Source organism: Heteronotia binoei, chromosome 6 (assembly GCF_032191835.1).
Source record: "Heteronotia binoei isolate CCM8104 ecotype False Entrance Well chromosome 6, APGP_CSIRO_Hbin_v1, whole genome shotgun sequence".
Taxonomy (NCBI): Eukaryota; Metazoa; Chordata; class Lepidosauria; order Squamata; family Gekkonidae; genus Heteronotia; species Heteronotia binoei.
Window position 1 is genome coordinate 108383467 of NC_083228.1, and position 25468 is coordinate 108408934.

Sequence of the window (25468 nt, forward strand, 5' to 3'; positions counted from 1 at the left end):
CTTCTGCCCATATAGTCTTTGCGGCCGGCATGGGCTGGGTAGCTTCCGGGGGTGTTGCTGTCAGTTCTCCCCCACTCCCCCCTCCCCCAATTTCTGTCAGTTCCTCTGGCAAAGTGCGGCGGCGCAACTGGTGGATATGCCTCCTTAGGATCTGGCCCCCCTCCTACAAGACCTCATAGGAGCGGGACCCACAGCACCCAGGCAGCTAACCACTCCAGGTCACTTGCAAAGTTCTTAGCATACACCAGATCCCCAGGAAAGAACCCCCTAGCGGCTTCCCTGGTTTTGGGGGAACTGCGGAGGTCCGTGGCCCGGTCAGGATGCAGCCTGTCTAGCCTCATGATCAACTTCCTCCCCATTAGTAAATCGGCAGGGCTTAACCCAGTGACGGGGTTGGGGGTGATTCTGTTATCAAATAGGAAGGCTGCCAGGCGGTGGTCCCAATCTCCCTGTACAATGCGCCCCAGGGCCTCTTTAGTGATGCGCACCATGCACTCTGCTTGGCTGTTGGTGGCCGGATGGAAGGAAGCAGATCGAATGTGCTGAATGAGGTATCTGTTCAAGAACTCCCAGAACTCCTGGGAGGTGAAAGCAGTCCCATTGTCCGTGACGAGGGTATCGGGAATCCCATGCATGCAAAAGACCCTATGCAAGGCTCTGACCACCACCGCAGTGGAGGTTGAAGCTACGGGAATAACTTCCAACCACTTGGTGTATGCATCTACAAGAATAAAGAATATTTAGCCCTGATATGGCCCCGCAAAGTCTAGGTGTAACCAGGACCATGGCCTCCTATTGGACTCCCAGTGATGGACAGGGGCACTGGGCGGATCAGGCCGGGACTCTTGGCAGGGTCGGCACCTTCAAACCCACCCTTCAATCTCTTCGTCCATTCCCAGCCACCATACATAGCTGCGTGCCAGGGCCTTCATCCGCACTATTCCCGGATGTGTTTTGTGTAGAGCTTCCAGCACTTGTTTCTGCAATGTGGGGGGGACCACCACCCTGCTTCCCCAGAGAAGGCACCCCTTGTGCATGGACAGTTCTTCTCTGTGTGATGCGAATGCCCTGAATTCTGTGTCTTGTTTGCCCGTGGGCCATCCTCTTCCCACCCAGTCTAAAACAAGGGCGAGGATGTGGTCTCTACCCGTGGCTGGACTGCTTACAATAAACTTGCATCAAGAAGGAATTTGACCCAGAGCCTCTGGAATTTCTCAGTGAAAGAACAGAACAGCCAGCCTCCAAGGTCAGGGAAGGTCTGTTACATGTCTTCTTTCAGCACCACCCAGGCTATCCTCTTTAGCCATGCTTTGTATATAACATTGTTACTGCTATCCAGGAGGGCATTTTATGCTTTAAAATCTTTGGGTTGCTTTGGGCTGAGTCCAGTGGCACCTTTAAGACCAATGAAGTTTTATTCTGGGCATAAGCTTTCGTGTGCATGCACACTTCTTCAGCTAAATTGAAAAAGAATTCACCAACCATTAAATACAGGTAGTAGGTGAGGAGGATGTTGCCAGGAAGGTCTTACAAACTGTTTTAATTCAGTCTTGGCTCTTAATCCAATCTCAGTCCTTCCTGACAACCCTCCTCACCCACTATCTATATGTAATGGTTGGTGAATTCTGTCTCAATGTATCTGAAGAAGTGTGGATGCATATGAAAGCTTATACCCCGAATAAAACTGTTGGTCTTAAAGGTGCCACTGGACTCACTTTGTTCTATTGTTATAGGTGTGATTGTCCTGCCTGCTGTTACCCTCTGGTATCTTTATGCATTCCAGCTGAGATATGCTTTGAGGAAGTATTAATGAATTTCCCCCTTGTCAGTGTTTTGCTTTAACTTCCTTGTCCACATTTCTTCAACATGGATTGCTGCCTGTTCATTGAGGCTTTTCTCTAATGCAATGTCAGCCAGTCACAGTTCAAGAGGTTCACTCAACCCCTGCCACCCATCCTCCAAGGACCAAAGAAATGTTCTCCCTTCCCTATTTTATCCTCACAAGAGCCCTGTGAAGAGGTTAGGCTCAGCGAGAGTGACTGACTCCAGGTCATCCAGGCAGGCTATGTGTAGGGTTGCCACTTAACAGGGAGGATATGGGGAACTCCTGCCCCCATTACACAACATCACCCTGGCGAGCAGTGGGCAGGCAAATTGAGGGGCTGGAATGTCATCATGTGAAGTCACAACATCATTTCCAGCCATGTAAAAAGAGGTGACATCACCATGCTGTAAAATACTATAGAATTCACCCAAAACTCTTATGATTTTACCAGAGTGACTCCGAAAGTGTCCCATGAGACAGTGACATCATTTGCTGTAACAGCCAGAAATGACATCATGACCTTGTGCAATGCCATTGCAGTGACTCTCTGTTCCCAAACATCCTCTCCAAAAAAAAGTAAAATACGGAGCCAAACAAGCTTTGCTGGTATCTTTGGTACTACCACCAAGAAGATCTTGTTTAGCATAGTCATCTGGCAGCAGGCAAATACCTTACAAGGTTTCTCCAGATGACCTCAGCTTAATAGGAGGTTCATGAGGGAGAAAGCAGGGGCAAAAGTAAATGATCAGGATTCTTCTGTGTCTTTGATACTGCTGTACAAGGCAGAATATTGGTAGGCACAGCAAGGGCTTTTAAAAGGAAAGCATGGAACTGTACAATGGTATGTGATTATAATTCATGCCCGTTGATTATAATTCATGCTACTACAACATTCCTGTGGAGTCTGCAGTGAGGATTGTTGGCACGGGAGGAGAAATGGCTATACTTGATCAGGATCTGTTATTTTAAAGGAGCCTGATTTTTTTTTTCATATTGTTATTGGTCACTATTTACACCAACAGACATCTTCAAAACCTTGACAACATTTTTGAACTGCACAAACATCCATTTGGAACTGCTGATTCTGTATCTGGTTGCAAATTTGCTACAAAAAAGGGGGGGGGCATAACTCTTGAAATTCCATTTTCTACATCCACTCCAAATGGATTGATTACTTTTGACACTGTTTTAAACTGGTTGCTCTTTGTAGCATCTCTTCTGCTTTCTATTGACTTATAAATGAACCTCATGCATTTGCTGAAATGAGCTCTGATTCACAAAACCTTTGCTGGAATATACTTTGTTAACTTTGAAATTTCTCTGGACTCCTGTTTACTTTGCTGCTACAAACTAACACAGCTACTGCATCTGAAATTGTGCCTTTCACAGGAACTGGATATAATCCTTTGCACTCGGTCATATGGGAATAAAGGTTTGATTGAAAACCCATTGAAATCAAGAGAGCTGAAGAGTTTCTGCTGCAGCACAAAAGCTTATTTGCAGTACAGTTAGTGAAACAATATTATGACTTACTCATCTTCTGAAAAGAGCTTCCCTGATATTATGTTCTTCGTTCCGGGTGCATAATTCCAAGCAGTTTCTGTAATCCCAATGTAGTAGACTCTATTTTCTGCTTGGGCTCTTGAGAAGCAGCAAGCTAGCAAGCAATTTAGTAAGAGGAACTTCATTTTCTAGTCCTTTTTAGTGCAATGGAATCAAAAAAATGCATGTTCCCTTTATAACATCAGTATTTCCTCCCTTGCCTGTACAAAAAAAAAAAGCCTTGCACAATGCTCCTGAAAACAAACACAGCCCCGTCTGATGCCAGTAAATCAGGCAGCACACTAACAAAACTGTTCTCTTTTGATTTCTCTTAATCTCCTTCAAATGCCTGTCAGGTTTCAGATTTCACTGTGTGTGTTTGGGAAATTTGCAAAATCCAGAGGATTAAAGGTTAAAGAGTCCTTATTCAGGTGCAAATATTTGACATTTCCCAGTGGGAAGGCAGTGACCAGCTTGTACCTTGGAACTGGTGCAACTGAAATCTCCAACATTTCACAATATGCTCCACTTTTTCTGGCAACTATGAGGTCATTCAGAGAAAAATAATAATAATAATAATTTTAGCTACTAGCCATCAGAAAAGTATGACTGCCAATCACCTGGATCCCTTTTTGGCACATAATAGGGGAAGGAATTTTTTAAAATGTTTTTCCATGCTCCATTATAGCCTATAGGAATCACTACATTCAACGGGCCCTTAGGGTTAGGGTTACAGTTTGGATTAGGGTTACACTTAGGTTGGGGTTACACTCATTGTTAGTGTTAGGGTTTGGTTAAAAGTAGCTTACATAACATGCGGAAAAGCATAGTAGGGATGGAAAAAATTGGATAGGAAATTTTTTTGAAGTTTTTCCTTCTCCATTATTTATTTATTTATTATTTATTCATTACATTATTTATTATTTATTTATTACATTATTATTATTTATTTATTACATGGTAATCATGACAGTCAATGGACCCTTAGGGTTAGGGTTAGGGTTACCATATTTGGATTACACTTGGGTTGGTGTTGAGGATATTGTTAGTGTTAGGGTTAGGTTAAAAGTAGTTTACATATCATTCACAAAAGCATAATAGGGATGTGGGGAAAATTTAATGTTTTTTTCACCTCCATTATAGCTTATGGGAGGAATTACATTCAGTGGGCCCCTAGGGTTAGGGTTAGGGTTAGGGTTACAGTAAGGGTTACACTTAGGTTTGGATTACACTCATTTTTAGTATTACAGTTACATTAAAAGTAGCTTGTATATCAATCAAAAAAGCATAGTAGGGATTGGAAGATTTTTTGGATGTTTTTCCCTGCTCCATGATAATCTCAACAGTCAATGGGCCCTTAGGGGTAGGGGTAGGGTTACACACAGGGTTACATTTGGGTTGAGGTTAAAGTTATAATTAGTGTTTGAGTTAGGTTAAAAGTAGTTTACATACCATTTACATAAAATTCAGCAAAGCAAAATAGGGATGGGGAAATAAATTGATGTTTTTCCCTGTTCCATTATATCCTATGGGAGTCACTACATTCAATGGTCCCTTCGGGTTAGGGTTACAGTTGGAGTTTCACTTATGTTTGGGTTACTCTTATTTTTAATGTTAAGTGTTAAGTTTTGGTTAAAAGTAGCTTACATATCATTCAGAAAAGCATCGTAGGGATGGGATTTTTAAAAAAGGATTTTGCCTTCTTCATTAGAGCCTATGGAAATCATGACAGTTTATTGGCTCTTAAGGTTAGGGTTATGATTTGGGTTGGCTAATACCATTTCAGGGGTTGTTATCAAGAATGTCTGTACATGGCTGTTGGTAGAATGTGAAAAGTTTTTAACAAGAAAAAGGAAAGCAAGTTCAAGCCACAGGTTTGCCAGCTTTGAAATGAAGGCTGAAGAGCTCCCACTACTATAACTTGTCTCCAGGTGACACAGATCAGTTCACCTGGAGAAATTGGCTGCTTTGGAAGGTAGACTGTATGGTATCATACCACATTGTATCTGCCTCCCAAGCCCTGCCCTCCTCAGGGTCCACCCTCCAAAGTTGCCAGATATTTCTCTACCTGGAGCTGGCCACCCTAAGCTGAATGCTTCTCAGAGCTTGATGCTCTGGTGTGAATAGGAATGTGTATGCATACGGGTCTGTTAATGTTGCCAGCTCTGGCTTGGAAAATACCAGGATATTTTGGGAGTGGAACTTGGGGAGGATGGCAGACCTCATTGGGGTACAATGCTATACAATCCATCTTCCAAAGCAGCCATTTTCTCCAGAGGAACCAATCTTGGTCATCTGGATATCAATTGTAATAGCAGGAGATCGCCCAGTGCCACCTAGAGGTTGGCAAATATATCAGGAAGGCAAAAGCCTGACATTTCAGTTTCAGTTTCTTCATTAAGACAATTTCAAAGAGTAGCAGTGTGGGTCTGCAACAGAACAGATTCAAGTCTAGTGGCACCTTAGAGACCAATAAAATTTGGGAGACAGGAACTTTTGTGAGTGAAAGCTCCCTTTGCCAGATACGAAGGGAGCTTTCCCTTTTGAAAGCTTATACCCCATAAATCTTGTTGGTCTCTAAGTGCTGCTGGACTCATATCTGGTTTTCCATTGTCACCCTTAAAGTTGTTAAAAGATTTTCTGTTCCTTGGCTCCATCATCTACCAAAAGGGAGACTGCAACCAAGAAATCAGAAGAAGACTGAGCCTGGGAAGGGCAGCCATGAAGAAACTAGAAAAGGCCCTTCAGTGTAAGTATGTGACACTGGTACCTATGATCAAGATGATTCATACTATAGTATTCCCCATTGCTATGCATGGGTGTGAAAGTTGCACAGTGAAGAAAGTTGATTAAGATGGGCTTTTTTGTAGCAGGAACTTATTTGCATATTAGGCCACACACCCCTGATGTAGCCAATCCTCCTGGAGTTTATAGAAGGCCCTGTACTAAGAGCTTTGTAAGCTCTAGGAGGATTGGCTACTTCAGGGGTGTGTGGCCTAATATGCAAAGGAGTTCCTGTGCCCTGATTAAGAACATAAGAACAGTTATGCTGGATCAAACCAAAGGCCCTTCTGAGATTTCTGTTAACACCGTGGCCAACCAGCTACCTCTAGGAAGTCCACAGGCAGGAAGACTGCAACAACATCATCCTGCCTGTGCTCCCCGGCAAGAGGAATACTACCTCTGGTTAGCATTGCCAGCTCTGGGTCGAGAAATAACTGGAGATTTTGAGGGTGGAGCCACAGGAAAGTGGGGTTTAGGGAGGGTTTTTTGGTTCTTATTGTCAAGATTTCAAATTTAGACAAGTGAAGGGGTTCCAAATGCGGGCATGCTATGCACTTTAGTATGCCGTATATTACATGCTGTGGTATGACTAAGGTGGAGTGATTAGGTTACCTACCAGTTTGGCAAAGATGGCTCAGATATTTGGGTTATGTTGAGGTTGGGGCATGGTGGAAGTTTGGCCAGGTTGGGAGGCTTGTTTATTGTCCTGCAAGCTTGAGTCCATTGTTCACAACCAGGGCACGAGGGAGAACTAGAGTCTTGAAATAAAAGATGTACCTCATAAAGCATTCCAGCAGGAATTTCTTTTTTGAGTGTCCAGGGCAACTCCTAGAATCATAGAATCATAGAGTTGGAAGGGACCTCCAGGGTCATCTAGTCCAACCCCCTACACAATGCAGGAAACTCACAAATACCTACCCCAAATTCATAGGGACCATTTTCACACACAGCTTACCTCACAGTCACAATCCTGTTCCCTCCGCAGCGTCTGGTCAGATTTCCCACCATCTGCGCCGAAGTTACAGGAAGTGCCGCAGCTTTTGCATAGGAAACATAAACTGCTAAAATCCAGTTTATGTTTGCTACGCAAAAGCCATGGCACTTCCTGTAACTCCAGCGCAGATAGTGGGAAATCCGACAGATGCTGCAGAGGGAACAGGATTGTGACTGTGAGGTAAGCTGTGTGCGAAAACGGTAAGGATCTTCATCGCTGTCAGATGGCCATCTAGCCTCTGTTTAAAAACCTCCAAAGAAGGAGAGCCCACCACCTCCCAAGGAAGCCTGTTCCACTGAGGAATCGCTCTAACGGTCAGGAAGTTCTTCCTAATGTTGAGCTGGAAACGTATAATTTCAGCCCATTGGTTCTGGTCCTACCTTCTGGGGCCACAGAAAACAATTTCACACCATCCTCTATATGGCAGCCCTTCAAGTACTTGAAGATGGTGATCATATCACCTCTCAGCTGCCTCCTCTCCAGGCCTCTCCTGTCAGTTTCAGTAATATCAAGCTGGATATTTTATCCAAGTCTCTGGCCAGAAGACCTTTAGAAGATAACAAGGCTTCTGTTTTTTTTGTAGCAGGAACTCCTTTGCATATGAGGTCACACAGCCCTGATGTAGCCAATCCTTCTGGAACTTTCATTAGGCCCTGTACTAAGAGCCCTGTAAACTCTTGGAGAATTGGCTACATTAGGGGTGTGTGGACTAATGTGCAAAGGAGTTCCTGCTACAAAAAAAGCCCTGGAGGATAACAACTTTGGAGGTACCCATATGGGGGGAGTCTTCTAGGTATTAGTAGGTTAGAGAAAGAGAGATTGGCCCAAGGTCATCCAGCAAGCTTCCATAGCATAGTGGAAATTCCATCCAGCATCTCCCAGATCCTAGGCAAAATCTTTTGGGATCGCAGCATGGAAGGTGGGGCTTCAGCCCTCCTTCCCTTGCTATTTTCCCAATCTGAAACAGCCCCAGAAGTATAATTTGCCCCATTTTGCCAAATTTGGTCTTTGATATTATTCTAGACACAGACCTGACTCATTAAAAAATATCTAGTTTGGCACAAAGAAAAGCATAACTTGTAGTTTGGCTCAGTGACAATATAAATATGTAGAATATCCTATAGTGATTAGAATGTCAGGGTCTTGAAGAGCCAGGTTTTAAGCTCACTGCCATGGAAGCTTGCTGGGCGACTTAACATACCTCACAGAGTTTTTGTGAGAATAAAAGGAAGAAGAGAAACATGCCACTTGCAGCTTCCTGCAAGGGTGTGGGGGGGGAACGTGCTAAATAAACAAATAAGTCTGCATCAGCGTCCAATGAAAATACACAGTGAATTACTGTTTTATATTGTATCACTCGTCTCTCACATTAGTCAGGGAATGGCATTAAGGCAGGAATCTCTCAGGCCACAATATTCTGATCAAACAAAAACATTCCTTCATACTATGCTGCATCAGGGCTTTTTTGAACAGGAACACACAGGAACGCAGCTGGCTTTGTGTTGGGGGTGTGGCCTAATATGCAAATGAGTTCCTGCTGGGCCTTTTCTTTAAAAAAAAGCCCTGCACTGCATCATCTTTCAATACCTTCTAAATTTGTGTCCTTGTATTGTCAGCATGTAAAGTAAATGAACTGGCTGGCTGTGAGGAAGAAAAGAAAAGACTTACACACTCTTTCCACAGTTTTGTTTTATAATCAATTCCTGAAACAGGGTTTTTGCTTTGAATATTCAATTATTTGCTGCAAATGATTCTTACAAACTTCACATTCAGGTCTTCTTCATCAAGCTCCATGTGCCTGTCGAGATAAGCCCCTATTCTCTGCTTTGCTCTAATTTAAATTTGAGCAGAAACTCTTCCTGTTGATTTGGTTTCTTTGGACACAAAGCAGCTATTCATGGGTGGAGGTTGAGCAATGTCAGGGGATTTTTGCTTTAGATGATTCCCAGTCATGTCAGCTGACAGGTCAGCCAAAGAGCTCCTCTGCTTCATTCAGTCCCTCGCCTACCCGCTTGTGGAGTGGCATGTCGGTCATTGGCATCGCAAACAATGAGGGGGGCATTCTCCGGTCACAGCACTTGCCTGTATGAAGGGGACTGCAGCTCTGCTACCCCACACCTGTTCCCACAAAAGGAGACAGCCTGCACCCCCCAAGTGACTTCAGCTAACTTCACTCAGTGACTGTCCCCTTCTCTGTCCCTTCCAAAATCTAACTGCTCTGTTCCTTTCACAGAGAAAAACACCTGTCCAACTTCTGCTCCATTTCCTAAGCTCAGGTGAATGCTTAGATAGAGCCATTAGATAACTATTAAGGCCTTTCATGGAAACATCCACAATCATTACCTCTCGTTTGTTATGGGCTCTGCCCCACTCCCCATTTGTGCCATTTAAAGTCAAGCCCATAGCATAGACACAAGATTCCAAAACCACAAGACTCTTTTATAGGGCTGCAGGTGTTGAGATAACCTTAGTTATATGTGCCATTGGTATTTGTTTTAAGTATCACTGTGAAAAGGTTAATTTTTAGGATGTTGTTAAAGGACAGAGCATCCCAATGCTCATAACATATTATTTATTTATGTATTTATTCCTCCCTCCCTCCCCAATTATGGCAGCCCCCATAGGGTTTTCAAGGCAAGAGACTTTGGAATCAATTCCCCACTAACCTTGTCCCAGTCTCATGCTCCTCTTCTCCACAGGGCTTCCTTCCAATTTCACTCAAGCTGCCCCGGGGCTGCAACTCGCTCCACCTCTTTCATACAGCAAGCAAGATTCTCTAAGAACCAGTTTCTGCTTGCTGCGTGAAAGAGGTAGAGTGAGTTGCATCCCCAGGGCAGCTTGTGCAAAATAGGATGGAAGCCCCACACAGAAGAGGAGCGTGAGACCACAACAAGGCTAGTGGGGAATCAGTCTGAGAGGTGATTTCTCACAATCTCAATGGCCTTTACCATAGAGATTGGGTAGTTTTTCAGATCAGGGTCTGTGACATCACTTCAGGGCAATCACCTGGAAACATGTGTACTGCTCCTTTCCCCCACCAGCCCCTACCCTCAGAAACTCCTGGGAGTGCCAGGCAGATCCTATTTCCTGCAGCCCTGTTGAACACAACACCCCAATTTGGGGGTTCAGCAAGAGAACTGTCATGCTGTCCAAAACAGGAGGCCATGCCACCATTCAGCACAAATTCTCGGGTTGCCCATCTGTGGCATGGGTGCTTTTTAACATACCAGTACTAGAGATCCCTGCCCTGAGGGTTCAAAGTTTAAATAGACAAGAATCACAAGAAAGGAAAAGGACAGAAATAGGGAGCGAACCACCCCACAGATAACACAAAAAAATTGCACTTGCTTAGAATGATGTGGAATTTTTTTGTGTGTTATCTGTGGGGGTGGTTCGCTCCCTGTTTCTGTCCTTTCCCTTTCTTGTGATTCTTGTAAACCACTGAAAACGTCATGATGCAATGTCACCCCAGAGTCAGAAACAACTGGTGTTAACACAGGGGACTACCTTTACTTTTAGTTTTTTTTAAAGAATGATGTGGATCATTGTGAGTTGCAAAATATGGACATTACTTTCTGTGTGACTCAAAAGAAATAAGTCAATGTGGAATGGAATCAGAAGCCCTTTTTAAAAAAAAATAAAAGACATAATGATGAGAAATTTAGTGGTCTCTTGGCAGGACTTGATGAGTCTTTCCTTGTGACTGTCAGATCAACCCAGGCTATAGAAAAGGAGATAAAAAGACCAGAGAGTTTTATTTGTAATTCACAGGAGTTGAGATGTATGAATCTTTCACAAGTTCTTGAATCTGGCACTTAAATGCAATAAATCTACACCTCTGCAGCTGAGCAGAATCCATTCCCAAGTTTATCAATGTTAGGGGAACATGTGGAACATTACTAGTATTCATTATAAACAGGCCTCAGATTCAGTGGGAGCTCACAGGAGCGCAGCTTTCTGAGCGTTCCTCCTCCTCCTTCTGAGCGTTCCTCCTCCTTGTCAATTGAATAGTATTACAGCTGCATAACAATCCCTGGATTAGCTCCACCACCTATTTTTCTACAAAATGACCCCTGATTATAAATCTCCTAATATTATAGCATGGACATGGGCAGAGTTGAGGAGATCACTAACAGATCCTTTGATGGTTGCACCTATGCAGAATAGCACTCATTATGTGGGCAGGAGAATGGAAGACAGAGTTCAGAAATTATTGTGTGGGGAAAAGAACAATATCAGACAGATGGCTAAGGCTTGAACAAGTGTTTTTCCCCCAAAATGAGAATGTAGCTGTTACCTGAATAAAGACAGGATAAGTTCCACACAGTATCCTCTTTAACTCTGCGATCACTTTCAGAAAGCAAATCAGCATCTGAAGGCCACAGAGAACGATCAGAACAGAAAACAAAATGATGTTCCACTCTACTACATGAGCTGGCTCTGAGCATTCAGCCCAGGTAGTGTGATCCATGAGGTAGCTATCGGAGAAACAAAAGCATAAAGAAATTAGAAGTAAAACAGCTAAAGGTCTAGCAGGCTGATAGGTAACAGAGATCCAATTCTTTACACAACCCTATTTCCCATTCAGATTTTCCACGCTGCTCCCTATCACCCCATCCCTTCTCCAAGGTCATTGCTGCAGATGACAGGGCTGCATTTCAACCCAACCCCCAAACCGAACAAAGCAGGTACAGTAATTTATCCCAGCTGCAAGCCTTGGGCATGAGCTAAAGGGAAAGGGCCAAAGGGCACTTGGCTCACAGACTGTGACCTGGCCTGCGTGAACCATACTGCTAGAGCTAGCATAAGCTAGGGGCAACTTTATATTCTACTGTCTGCTGGCAGAGTGCCTTCAGTGCCTGTTTCTATGCCTGTTTAAGCCATAGATTTGCTTCGTATATTTTGGTATAAGCAGCTCTGAGTCCTCAGTACAGGAGACAAAGTTAGGTAAAAATGTTCAAACACATAAAGAAAGCATTTGTATTGCACCCTTCTCTCCTCTCTCTCCTGACTTTAGTGGTTCTGTGGGGGAGGGACAAGTGTCAGACATGCTAGCCCTAAAATCCTGGAACTGTACTTTTTTGGGTTTGATTTTTTGGTTCAGGAAGCAGCTTTTGAAACGGCAAGATTCAGCAGAGGCCCCTGGGAAACTGGGAAGAGAAGGTGATGAACCTTTTCCTTTCTAGAGACTTTTTCACTCCAAATCTGTCCCTTTCCATCCACAGTGGGAGGAAAGCGAGGGAAGTAATTTTGAAAAATAGACAGAAGCACTGAATTAGAGTTTGGGAGATCAAAGTTCAAATCCCCACTAAACCACACAGCTCACTGGGTAACCTTGGCCCAGTTACTATCTCTCAGTCAAACCTACCTCACAAGGCTGATACAAAGATAAAATGTAGGAGGTGAGACGTATGTATGTAACTCTGAGCCCCTCAGACACAGGGTGGGATAAAATGTGGGACTGCCAACCTCCAGGTAGGGCCAGGAACCAGAACTTATTTCCAGGCTACAGGGATCAGACAGACAGACAGAGAGATTGCCTGGTTTTCAAGGGTGAAGCACAATGCTTTAACCGCAGATGGGAGATTTTTCCCACTTGTACTGTAATCTTCTACTCAGGTCAGCAGGCAACAAGTACACACTTGAAAACCTAGGAAAGACCAGGCACCTGGAAAGGTGACAAACACTAGGCTGTGGACAATGAGCCCATTATCCTGTATAGACAGGATTAGCTGCTGGAATAGCCCAGACTAGCCAAAACTTGTCAGAGCTTGGAATTTAAGCAGACTGGCCACGGTAACAACTTGGATGGGACATAGGAAAATGGAAGGAAATTGGTTGAATGCAGGACCTACAGAAGTGGGGGAAGAGACAAAGGGTAGCTGTTGTGAGCATCAAAAACCACAGGTTTAATAAAGTGAATAAAGTGAGTTGGTCAAACCCAAAGCTAAAGATAGGAGGATGCCCACAGAATATTTGGCTAATCATGTTTCTTACCTGCCTGCAGTGTCTTTGAAAATATATTCCCAGCCAGCTGGGGTTTTGCAGTATGGGCCCTGCACTAAGCCCAAGGCTGATATGATGAGGCTGTAGCCAGAGAAAGCAATTCCCAGCAACGAAAGCACCACTGAAATGACGCTCTGTGTTTAAGAGAGAGCACAGAGTTATCAAAATGAGGGTATGGGAATTCTGTTTCATTCACATCAAACTAGACAGTATTGCATCCTCAAGTTTACCACAGAGATGTGCCTTATTTTAGAGTTTGTTTTTTAGCTTTCCAAAATGCCGTTCCTGCTGGAGACAGTGGCATGGGAGGAATGAGAGTCTCTTCTTTCTCTCCCCTTGCCCCACTTTCAAGAGCCCTGAAGCATTTTTAAAAATTACAAACAAACAAAAAAAATCTAAAATGATGCCACTACCCAAGGTTGCCAACCTCCAGGCTTATTTTTGGACCAAACATTGGTAGTTCCAGTCATGAAACTCCACCATAATTTGGCCCTAACTGTGAGGCATGTGGCTGTGGCTCAGGTCTTAGCTAGAAGTGACAGTGTTCACCATGTGGACACTGGGATGCTGCCAGCATTTTGAGGCTGAGATTATCTTCTTTCAAAAGGAGGTCCAATCCTGAAAACCAACCTGAGGGTGCTGTCACTGGGCAGAGACCCTGGCAATCTCCCCCTGGCTAAAGAAGCTTGAAAATAATGCAGGGAGGAGTCAGGAGCCCTGGTGGCAGCAGAGGTGAGGGGTCAGCAAGCATCATCCCTCACCTCCACTGCTGCAGTGGCTCTTGTCTCCTCCACACATGCCATTCTGTAGCCTGTTCAGCTAGAGGAAGATTGCCTGGGTATCTGCCCAGCTGGGTTACCATTTCTGAAAGAAGACAATCCCAGCCTAATATTGGCAGCAACATCTCCATCTAATTGAGTCCTTAGTAGTGTAGATGCAGAAGGTCCCAAGTTCAGTTCTCAGCATCTCCAGTTAAAAAGATCAACAAGCAGCTGATGTGAAACTCTTCTGCCTGAGACTCTGGTGAGGCCTTGCCAGTCTGAGTAGACAATACTGACCTTGACAGACCAATGGTCTGATTCAAAGTAAGGCTTCATATGTATTCACGTGGATCATGCAACAACCATGTGGATCATCATCTGACAGGGGTTTTTTTGTAGCAGGAACTCCTTTGCATATTAAGCCACACACCCTTGATGTAGCCAATCCTCCTAGAGCTTACAGTAGGCTCTGGAATAAGAGCCCTGTAAACTCTTGGAGGATTGGCTACATCACAGTTGTGTGGCCTAATATGTGAAGGAGTTCCTGCTACCAAAAAAGCCCTAGAACTTGCTCTGGTGGATGTGAGGATCTCAAGATTTATGACTGAGCCATACGGTTATTTGTTGAAACATAGGGTGTGCACTATGTAAATCTTCCATCTCTGATGTGCACTGTGTAAATCTTCCATCTCATTGCTTACTCCTAGGACTGTGGCTGAGAAAAAGGCCCATCTTGCAGGAATGGGGTATTAGAAGAAGTTGGCAAGGTTCCCAGAGCATCTCTGTTGATAATGTCACATGCAAAAGACAAAAAGTTTCCGTCTATTGGAGAGCAAGGGTAGCAAGTCATCCTGTTTCCCCCCTCTAAGATTAGCTGTTGAGATAAATATTCTCTCCCCCCCCCTCTCCAAAAACAAGGAAGGAACCAGCAACACACGAGGTCAGAAGGGCAGTGCCGGGTCTCAGTATCAGTTCACTGTATGCAAAAAGAAATGACTCACCCTGTATGTTTTGGTGCAGCTTTCACTCTGGCAGCACCGAGGGAAAATTTCTTGATCCAAAATGATCAGAAGTGCTGCTAGCAGAAGCATCTGGAAGGGCAGGGGTGGTGGTTTTATTAATAGTTGGATAATGTTAAACTCTGATCAGATTTCCTTCTGATGATCCGTACAGAACAGAATTGTGCCGCTGTTCAAAGGTATGGCACAAGCATGATTCATTAATAAATACGTGGTGCAAAATACTATAAGAGCTAGAATTTCTGGCTGCCAGATAATATCTCCTGGCTATACTACACACACTGCCATCTGATAATTAATTAAGTTAATGCATGTACTTCATTGTATAACCTTTTTACATTGCAATCATGTGATGACCTCATTCCATAATCATAAACCAAAAGAAAACGGGCACAAATATTTCAGTTCTTGTGCTGCATACTACAACTGGTTTAAATTTCCCCCAAATTGAAATAGCATAACTATCCCTCCCTCTCTGTGAAGAAAAAGAGCAGAAACAATGTTCTAAGGTATGAACATTATCATTTTAAAAGAATCCCATAAAGACTGTAAAGATGGGTCCACTCTTTACACAGAGATATCCTCAGACCACTTCTCATCAGCAGACGTAGGATTCAAAATGGCATAATATCTCATGTCAACTGGCTCACTTTAAGGAGGGGAATACATCTCTGTGATTGCAGGGATTCTAATGCATGCACAATTGTATAAGCTGTTTCATCCACTGAGAAATAAGAACATAAGAGAAACCATGTTGGATCAGGCCAATAGCCCATCCAGTCCAACACTAGGTCACACAGTGGCAAAAATAAACCCCAGGTGCCATCAGGAGGTCCATCAGTGGGGCCAGGACACTAGAAGCCCTCCCATTGCCCCCCCCTCAAAGCAGCAAGAATACAGAGCATCACTGCTGCAGACAGAGAGTCCCAACAATACGCTGTGGCTAATAGCCACTGATGAACCTCTGTTCCATATGTTTATCCAATCCCCTCTTGAAGCTGTCTATGTTCATAGCTGCCACCACGTTCTGTGGCAGTGAATTCCATGTGTTAATCACCCTTTGGGTGAAGAAGTACTTCCTTTTATCTGTTCCAACCTGACTGCTCAGCAATTTCATTGAATGTCCACAAGGTCTCATGTTGTGAGAAAGGGAGAAAAGTACTTCTTTCTCTACGTTCTCTATCCCATGCATAATCTTGTAAATCTCTTATCATGTCACCCTTCAGTCGATGTTTCTTCAAGCTAAAGAGCCCCAAGCATTTTAACCTTTCTTCATAGGGAAAGTGTTCTAACCCTTTAATCATTTTAGTTGCCCTTTTCAGCACATTTGGGGAAGACTGCTTGGGTTTCCTTAGAATATACATGGGTCTTGGGCTTCCTAGTAATTTTAGTTTAGCAATTGTTGTAGATTGCTTATACCACTCCCCACACCCCACTGCAAGCTATTAGTACTTCTTGTATGTTATTAGCTAATAGTATGTTTTACAACTCTAGCAAAAAACAAAATTGAACACTAAAAAGGGGACACTGTGTTAAGAACATAAGAGAAGCCATGTTAGATCAGGCCAATGGCCCATCCAGTCCAACACTCTGTGTCACACAGTGGCCAAAATTTATATATATATATATATATATAGACACACACACACACTGTGGCTAATAGCCACTGATGGACCTCTGCTCCATATTTTTATCTAAACCCCTCTTGAAGGTGGCCATGCTTGTGGCCGCCACCACATCCTGTGGCAGTGAATTCCACATGTTAATCACCCTTTGGGTGAAGAAGTACTTCCTTTTATCCGTTTTAACCTGTCTGCTCAGCAATTTCATTGTTAGTTATTTTTCACACCACTCGGTTAGCCTTGCAATCTGTTCCAATGTCAGGACTCAGCAACATATGAAGTAATAACTTTTAAAAAAGTCAGAATATGTATGGATTTAGATAGTTGTAACTCCGCTTAGAATGGCACTGCCACTGTGGTTGGTACAATTGCTTGCATGAGTTAGTGAGAATGCTCATGACTCCAAGATTGCAAACCAAACAAACACATTTATAGCACAATCTAGGCTATATATATAGTACAATCTAGAGTAAACACGGTTGCATGTTATAGTTTTAAGCTGGAGAGAAGTATAGATGATAAGGCCAACACTAAAAAATCTTCCCCCACCAACTTGATTTTATTGCCTCTGAAATCAAGCATTTCTTCTTTGCTATTCCTGTTACCTCCTGTTTCTTAAACTGCAAGATCGGACCATCATAACACCTTGCTGCAGGGATAACTAGAAGCAATAAACCACAGAAGCCATACACTTACCATAATGCCAGAGAAACAGATTCCTTCAAAATGCCACACATAGTTGAGATTGTTGCTGAAGGCATACCATGTTTTCCCATCAGGAAAATATAATAGGACATTTATAACAATGCTCCAAAGTGCGAGGGGTATTAAAAGGCAGCTTAAACAACCCCCAAACTTCTGTAACCCCATCTCAGTGAGCCAGAGAAGATGGAGGCCACTTTGCTTTCAGTTTCTATCAAATGCTACCAGTTTCTTGCTTCCAATGAGTCATTTTGCACATTCAAGGACTGTTTTTCAGGAGCTGCTGAAGGAAGACATTGCTGGTAATAGAACAAAAGACAAATGACTGTGGTGAAGTTCTTGTCCTGTCCTTGAAAGATGGGGGAGGGGGTGTTCCTCTGAGGCATTTCACCTCTTAAGAAAATTCCTGGCTGACTTTACTCATTCCATGTTAGGAAGAATCCATGAGTTTGAAAGGAAAAACAGGATCTGATTATGTCATCCGGAGCTTGCAGATGGTTAGTTTGACCGTCTCACAGTGGCAGAATGTTTGGTTCCTGCACAACTGAAAGGTGCCCAATAGAAATAATGTATTGTGACCCAAAAGATCATCCGTCTTAGCCCAAACATGCAGAGGCTAGCTGTACATATACAGGGCCCAGCTAAATATAACCGGTGATTAGGATTTATTATTCATTTTACTTGGTGTGTTTTCATCTTGCACTTCCTCTAAGGTGCTAAGAGTGACATGCATTGTTCTCTGCTTGTACATTTGATCCTCAAAACAACTCTGTGAGGTAGGTTAGGCCAAAGGCCAGTGAAGTTCTCAAGTTGTAGTCTTCTATTTTTTAAAATTTAAAAGCAGTTGCAGAGGGAAAGGGCCAGTTCTAGTTACAGCCAAGGCACTGGAAGAAGAGAAAAAAAATTAAAGCATTTTTAACTATAAACATATAGGAACAAACTTAGGAGGATGGGATGGAACTGGATGTGATTCTGAAAGGGAATATTTTCTAACTGGTTGCTAAGCAACGGCCTTTTGACAGGAGATGTGAAAGATTAAGTAAATGAATACTGTCATTAACTAGTTGCAGTTATATTTTGGTAAGCCAGTGTGTGTTTAGAATAACAAGTTTTTACTTCTCAAGCAAAAAGGAGATGGCAACCAAGAAATCAGAAGACTGACACTTGGACAGGTGGCTGTGAAGAAATTAGAAAAGATCTTGGAGAGTAAATAAGTGACACTGGAGACTAAAATCGAAGAGTGCTTGTGAAGGTTCCTCATCCTCTTGGAGAGAAGTGACGTGGAGTCCCTCAAGAATCTGTCCTGGAACCTGTTTTGTTCAACATCTTTATAAATGATTTGGATAAAAGAATAGAGGGAATACTTATTAAATTTGCAGATGATACTAAATTGGTAGGGGTTGCAAATACAGTAGAAGATAGAAACAGGATACAGGATGATCTTCACAGGCTGGAAAACTGAGCTAAAACCAATAAAATGAATTTTAGCAGGGATAAAGGTAAAGCTCTGCATTTAGGTAGGAAAAATCCAATGCATGGTTATAGGATGGGAGAGACTTGTCTTAGCAGTAGTATGTGCAAAAAGGATCTAGGGGTCTTAGTGGACCATACGCTGAACATGAGTCAACAGTGTGATGTGGTGGGTAAAAAGGCAAATGCAATTTTGGGCTGTATTAACAGAAGTATAGTGTCCAGAGCACATGAAGTGATGGTATTGCTTTACTCTGCTCTGGTAAGACTTCACCTGGAGTATTGTGTTCAGTTTTGGGCACCACATTTTAAGAAGGATATAGACAAACTGGGTCCTGAGGAAGGCGATGAAGATGGTGAGGGGCAGGACCGTAGCCAGAAAATTTCTGGTGGAGGGGCCCCAGAGAAAAAAAATTGGTGGAGGGCCCGCAAAAGGAGCAGCAGGGAGATCAGGTGGGGACAGGAGCGGCTCTAGGACGAATAGCGCCCTAGTCAGGTGCCCCCACCGCAGCCTCACCCCACTCGCTCGCCCCCCTCGCCCGAGGCAGTGCTGGTGCCAGAGGAGCGACCCCCAGCAGCTCTCTGGCAGTGTCACTGGCTCCTCCTGCCACGGAGCAGCGATGGGCTTGAGGGGGGGGTTGCGGATGACTCCAGAGAGAAAGACAGAGAGACTGGGGGGGGTGTCGGGAAGGGAGGGAGGGAGGGAAAAAAGCCCACTCGCTCATGCTCACACTTGGGAAAGGGAGGGAGACTGGCAGCACGAGCATCTCCTCATTTAACTGCCGCTGGTGGAGGAACAACCCAAGTGACAACTGAGGAGAAGGCAGCTTTTTCCCTCAGCGAGCTCATCTGGGCAAGGTCCCTTAAAGCCGGGGTCCCTCCTCATGCTCCCTCCATTGCCCGCCCCACCGCGCTCCCCTCCCCCGCTCCCCCCCCCCCCCCGGTGACTAAAACTAAGCCTTGCTGCTGGCTCCTTCAACAAAACAAGCAGGCACGGGCTGCAAGAAGAAGCCGGCAGCAGGGCTTAGTTTTAGTTGCTGCGAGTGAGGAAGGGAGGCGAGCGGAGCACCACCACAGGGACGGCGCTAGTGGCAGGGGGGCAGCGGCGAGCTGGAGGGGGGCAGCAGCTGGTGGGAGAAGGAAGGGCCATACACGCTGATGGGGGCTTTGGGTGGAGGGGCCAGGCTCCCCTGTGGCTACAGGACTGGTGAGGGGTCTGGAGACAAAGTCCTATGAAGAAAGGTTGAAGGAGCTGGGCATGTTTAGCCTGGAGAGGAGGATGCTGAGAGGTGATATGATCACCATCTTCAAGTACTTGAAGGGCTGTCATATAGAGGATGGGGTGGAATTGTTTTCTGTGGCCCTAGAAGGTAGGACCAGAACCAATGGGTTGAAATTAAATCAAAAGAGTTTCCAGCTCAACATTAGGAAGAACTTCCTGACGGTTAGAGCAGTTCCTCAATGGAACAGGCTTCCTCGGAGGTGGTGGGTTCTCCTTCCTTGGAGGTTTTTAAACAGAGGCTAGATGGCCATCTGACCTCAATGAAGATCCTGTGAATTTAGGGAGAGGTATTTGTGAGTTTCCTGCATTGTGCAGGGAGTTGGACTTGATGACCCTGGAGGTCCCTTCCAACTTTATGATTCTATGATTCTGATTCTATGATCAAGATAATTCATACTGGTTGTGATCAGACAATGTACTTTTCATGTACTGATCACACCTCTAATTTCATCTGTTTTGTGTGGTTTTTTTGTTCCGGAGAGTCTCATTCAAACATCTCCCCTGTTACCTGCCTTGCCATGCACTGACTTAGTGGTTGATCATCTGGACTTTCACTGCAGAGCAACCATGGAGTGGAAAATTAGGGTTTAAAAAAAAGTTCTTGGCTTGTGCATATGCATAAACACATAAACAAATCCTGGGGATTTTTGTTGTTGTTTGCATAAATGAATAAATGCCTAGTTGAAGTGGTTACTGAGATCCCTGGAGGTAGTTATACATCTATCACTTCTGAGAGGAAGAAAGCTGATTCATTTGAAATATGGTGTTGGAGGAGTTTTACAAATACCATGGACTGACAAAAAAGACAAATAAGTGAGTTCTAGATCAAAACAAGCCCGAATGCTCCCTAGAAGATAAAATAACTTAACTGAAGAAAGAAGATGAAGGTTTGATTTTATACCCCACCTTTCACTACTCAAAGGAGTCTTGGAGTGGCTTACAATCACCTTCCCTTCCTCTCCCCACAACAGACACCCTGTGAGGTAGGTGGGGCTGAGAGAGCTCTCAGATAGCTATGACCAACCCAAAGTCACCCAGCCGGCTTCATGTGGAGGAGTGGGGAATCAAACACAGTTCTCCAGATTAGAGTTCACTGATATCATAGTATGAGAAGACAAAACTTGCTGGAAAATACAATAATTCTAGCAAAAGTTGAGGTAAAGAGGAAGACCTAACATGAGATGGGTTGACTCTATCAAGGAAGCCACAGCCCTCAGTTTACAAAACCCAAGCAAGCCTGTTCACAATAGGATGTTTTGAAGGTCATTAATTCATAGGGCTGCCATAAGTCATGAATGACTCAATAGCACATACCATGCACAACAGTGATGTTAAGAGAGCTGAAACACAAAAGGCATATTACCCCTACTAACTTATGACTTCCCTATCACAAATCCTGGGAACTACAGATTGTTAGATATCCCTAGCTTGCTCCCACTGAATTGCAGTTAACAACTCTTCTTGGTCACAGGAAATGTCTATTATGATGTTAGTCTTTAATCTGTATGGTATAGAAATACACTCAAAGAGTCAAGAGCTAGAAGAGAAAGAATATCAGCACCAAAAGCAGAAGTGAACTCCTCTGTAAAAGGGGATGTGAGAGAAAAAACATAGATCATATGGACAGAGCAGCTTGTACATCTGTGAAGGCAAGTGAGGGCTTGGGTTGCATATGAACTATGGAGACTGAATGTTGGTTATGATAGGTACAGTTCCTTTGGGAAGCAAAAAGAATCAATATGAAGAACATTGCGAGAAACAGAACACAAAAATGGAAGTGTTGGATTTTTTATTTGGTTGTAATCGCACATTTCTTCATTTCAGAATCAAATTTTCCTTCATCTATAGGCTCTCACTTGTCTGTCTCCCCATTCCTACCCACCTTCTACCTGTCTCTTTAAAGGAAGCTATAATGAGCTCCAATCAGACACAATGAAAACATCATTTATTCTGACAACAGCTAGTTTGTGAAACCAGGATTCAGCTTGCAGCTGATCACTCAAATCCTGGTTTTTCTTGACAAATGCTGGTTCCACACCTTTACTCTACACGGATGTCTCTGTAGCCGGGGAATGAATGGGAATGGTGCTGGAGAACAATACAGTATTCAGACAGTATGTCTGCATTCATAAATCACATGAAACCATAGTGAGTCTTAACTATGCTTTATAAACCAACTTCCAACCATGGCTTCAAATCCTGGTTTAATGGATTCTAGTTAACTGAGAGCAGAGAAGTGGACTGTGTTCAATCATGCTAAACCATATGTCCAAACAGCCACAGTATTCTAGGAAGTGATTCAAAGTCCATTGCATTTCCCCAAACATTCAAAAATCCAGAGACGACTGACATTCCTCAATGATGGATCTCTGATGTGTCTGGATCAAGACACGCTGGAAGTTTTCCTAGTAGAATCTGCAGTTACTGCTCCTAGCATCTAGCACAATAACACTTTCATGGGGGGGAAATCAGTTTATATAGGAAAATATACCACGTTACACAAAGTATAATATTAAATGAATCACTGGCTGTTTGCATTATGCTACTAAGAATACAGTTAACTTCATGTATATTAACCATAAGGAAAATGGTCTTAATGGGGAGATCAAATCGTTAAATATGTCTTTAAACCAAATCTTTAAATATGAGTTTTGACCTCCCCATTAAGTCAAATCTTTTAATATGAGTCTTGACAACTGTTTAGTTCAAGAAGAATCCTGCACAAGATTTGGTAGATAGATCGGCATTAGGCTTACCAGGTGCCCAGTTGTATAGCCTTTGTAACTCCATCCATAATTCCAATAAAAATAAATAAATAAATGTGTTACAGGCTGGTGCTTAATCTTTAGGTGCCTTGAGTTTTTTGAGGGGATAGTCTGCAGACTGCTCCCAAGAGAATAGGCTTATTAGCAGCTCTTAATTTCAGAACCTGATTTCTTTCCACTCATCAACAGAAGCCAGATGCAAGCTGGCCTGGCTCAGTATTTAGGAATAACGTAATGGTTTCTTGATACCATTACCCAGGGCTTTTTTTGAGCAGGAACGCACAGGAACTCAGTTCTGGCTGGCTTGGCATCAGGGGGTGTGGCCTAACATGCAAATAAGTCTCTGCTGGGCTTTTTGTGGAAAACAATGATGATATCAGGGGGCATGGCCTAATATACAAATGAGTTCCTGCTGGGCTTTTTCTACAAAAAAAAGGCCTGCCATTATCATCTATAGGCTATGCATCTTGACTCAACGTCTGGTTAAGTTTCACTCTATGTGTGTGTGTGTGTGTTCAAGTCTCAGCAGATGGGAGCGCAGCCTGCTATTTCTGCAAGTTTGATTACTGGTTATTAAAATCTCCTTGTAAGCAAACCTGGATCTTGCATATCATTTCTTTGGGATTTCTGCCACTAATATCACTAATGGTGGGCAAATTCCTGGTAATTCTTTCTTATGACCACCAATACTCCTCTGGTGGGCTGGTGAAAGCTGGCTGGCAAAACAGGGGGTAGCGATCTTCCCTCAGGCACAATGATGTCATTTCTGGTGTGACTCGAAAGCACTGGCATTACACCAGGGTGACACTCTAGCTCTTGGCCAGAAACTTATGGAATCCATAAAGTTTCTGGGCAAGTGATAATCGTTCACCCCAATGCAATGCCAGCACTTCCAGGTCATGCTAGAAGTGAGGTCACTGCATTCATACAATAATCACTGCCCCCACCCCGCCCCACAGTAAGTACCTGCCTCCCCCTATCTCCGACAAGTTTCCAGGCTATCCCTTACAATGCTAATCATTGTACAGTTATCTTCTAAATTCAAATTGATAGTGCTGTTGGGGAATTTTTACAAAACATGAGAAAAATATTGTCTTCATAACAGTTGACAGCATATGCCATATAAAACATGTCACAATAATAAAAAGTGTTGAGAATTCTGGTGATGCTCTCAATGACTGTCAAGCCCAAATATTCTAACAAGGGTTTTTCTGCAAAAGAAAGAAGATGTACATTTGGTAAATACTAGACAGTGAAATTCCATAACCTAAAGTTTTTTCCACTTGTCCAATGAAAGCAGGACATTTCAGATATTCCATAGATTTTCCAAAGAACTTCAGTGGATCATTACCCACTGATTCTATCTTATTTTAGCGTATAAGCACAGATTTTTCAATTGTATAGCAAAACAAGCAAACAAATAAAGACAAACCCAGATTGTTTGACCAAAGCCAGTACCACGAAGTTGACCAGGTAGTCTTGGGCAAGTCACTTCCTTTCTGCCTGATGTATCTCACAGGTTTGTTGAGTTCATGTCTAGCACATTTTCTGTACAGTGGTCCAGTGGCAGTCCCAACACCCCCATACTTAAAAAAAAAAGATGAAAGGGAGAGAGCCAGCTGGAGTAGCCTGGCAGGAGCATACACACAGGATAGGTTGGCCCTGCCCCTGCCAGTTGTCACAGTGGGGTGGTCTGCCCTGCAGGTGGCAGGCTCATTGAAGCCAAGAGGCCAGCAGCATGCCCAGCACTACAGGCAGGGCTGAGCATTGGCTTACCAGGTTCAGGGGAGTAGGATTGCCAGAACCAGGTTGGAGAACTCCTGGAGATTTGGTGATGGAGCCTGGGGAGGACATGGACTCTGTAGGGTACAATGCCATAGTGCCCATCCTCCAAAACAACCATTATCTTCAAGGGAAATGATCTATTTAGTCTGGAGATGAGTGGCACTTGGATCCCCAAGTCCCACCTGGAGGCTGTCATTTCTAGCTGGGCAAGGGAGGAACAGCCAGCACATGTGGGGCAACCTTGAGTGTTAATGTTTTGGCAGCAGCTGGTTGGAGGGAGGCAGGACAGGCATTTAAGGGAGGTGGAGACTGGAAGCCAGCCTGATCCAGTCACACCTGATTGGCAAGAGTTCCTGCCAATCAATCCAGGAAGGTGGGCCATCTCTCGGGAGGCAGGAAGAGGAGGGGGTGGGCATACTCCAGGGCGTCTCCCTTAAACCAATGTGAGTCAGAATGGTGTTGTGGATAAGAGGAGTGGACTCTAATCTAGAGAACTGGGTTTGACTCCCAACTCCTGCGCAAAACGCCTACTGAATGCCCTTGGACCAGTCATAGTTCTCTCAGAACTCTCTCAGCCTCACCTACCTCACAAGATGCCCCTGGTGGGGAGAGGAAAGGAATGTGATTCTAAGCCGCTGTGACACTCCTGAGGGTAGAGAAAAGCAGGGTATAAAAACCTACTCTTCTCTTAAGAGCCAGGGACTTGGAGCTGGAAGAGGCTAACTTTCCTATCAGCTCACTGACTACAAGGGAGTTCAGTAGAGAGGAGGAAGATCTAGGGTGCTATTAATCCCTTCTCTTTTCAAGTCTGTTGAGACCCCCACAAGGAGGCACTGGAGGGTCATGCCCTGCATGACCCTCACTGCAGCCATCACTGACCCCTGAAATCATATTTCTTTGAGATGGTAGTC

At 43.9% G+C, this 25468-nt stretch overlaps 2 protein-coding genes across 3 annotated transcripts in view; both read right to left on the bottom strand.

Moving 5' to 3' along the window:
• Window positions 1-3674, bottom strand: part of CP (ceruloplasmin) — a 37146-nt gene extending 33472 nt beyond the window's left edge. For both annotated transcript variants that reach the window (XM_060242327.1, XM_060242326.1), the window contains exon 1: window positions 3359-3674. In XM_060242327.1, coding sequence (XP_060098310.1) covers window positions 3359-3513 — 155 coding nt within the window. In that variant the 5' untranslated portion in view covers window positions 3514-3674. The remainder of the gene's footprint in view (window positions 1-3358) is intronic.
• A 7177-nt stretch (window positions 3675-10851) lies between these two features.
• Window positions 10852-17537, bottom strand: TM4SF18 (transmembrane 4 L six family member 18). Its single transcript, XM_060242702.1, has 5 exons — window positions 17250-17537; window positions 14914-15003; window positions 13143-13285; window positions 11443-11623; window positions 10852-10866 (listed from the first exon to the last, which is right to left on the bottom strand). The coding sequence occupies exons 1-5, from the start codon at window positions 17421-17423 to the stop codon at window positions 10852-10854; spliced, it is 603 nt and encodes a 200-aa protein (XP_060098685.1). The 5' UTR covers window positions 17424-17537.
• Window positions 17538-25468: the final 7931 nt, after the last annotated feature.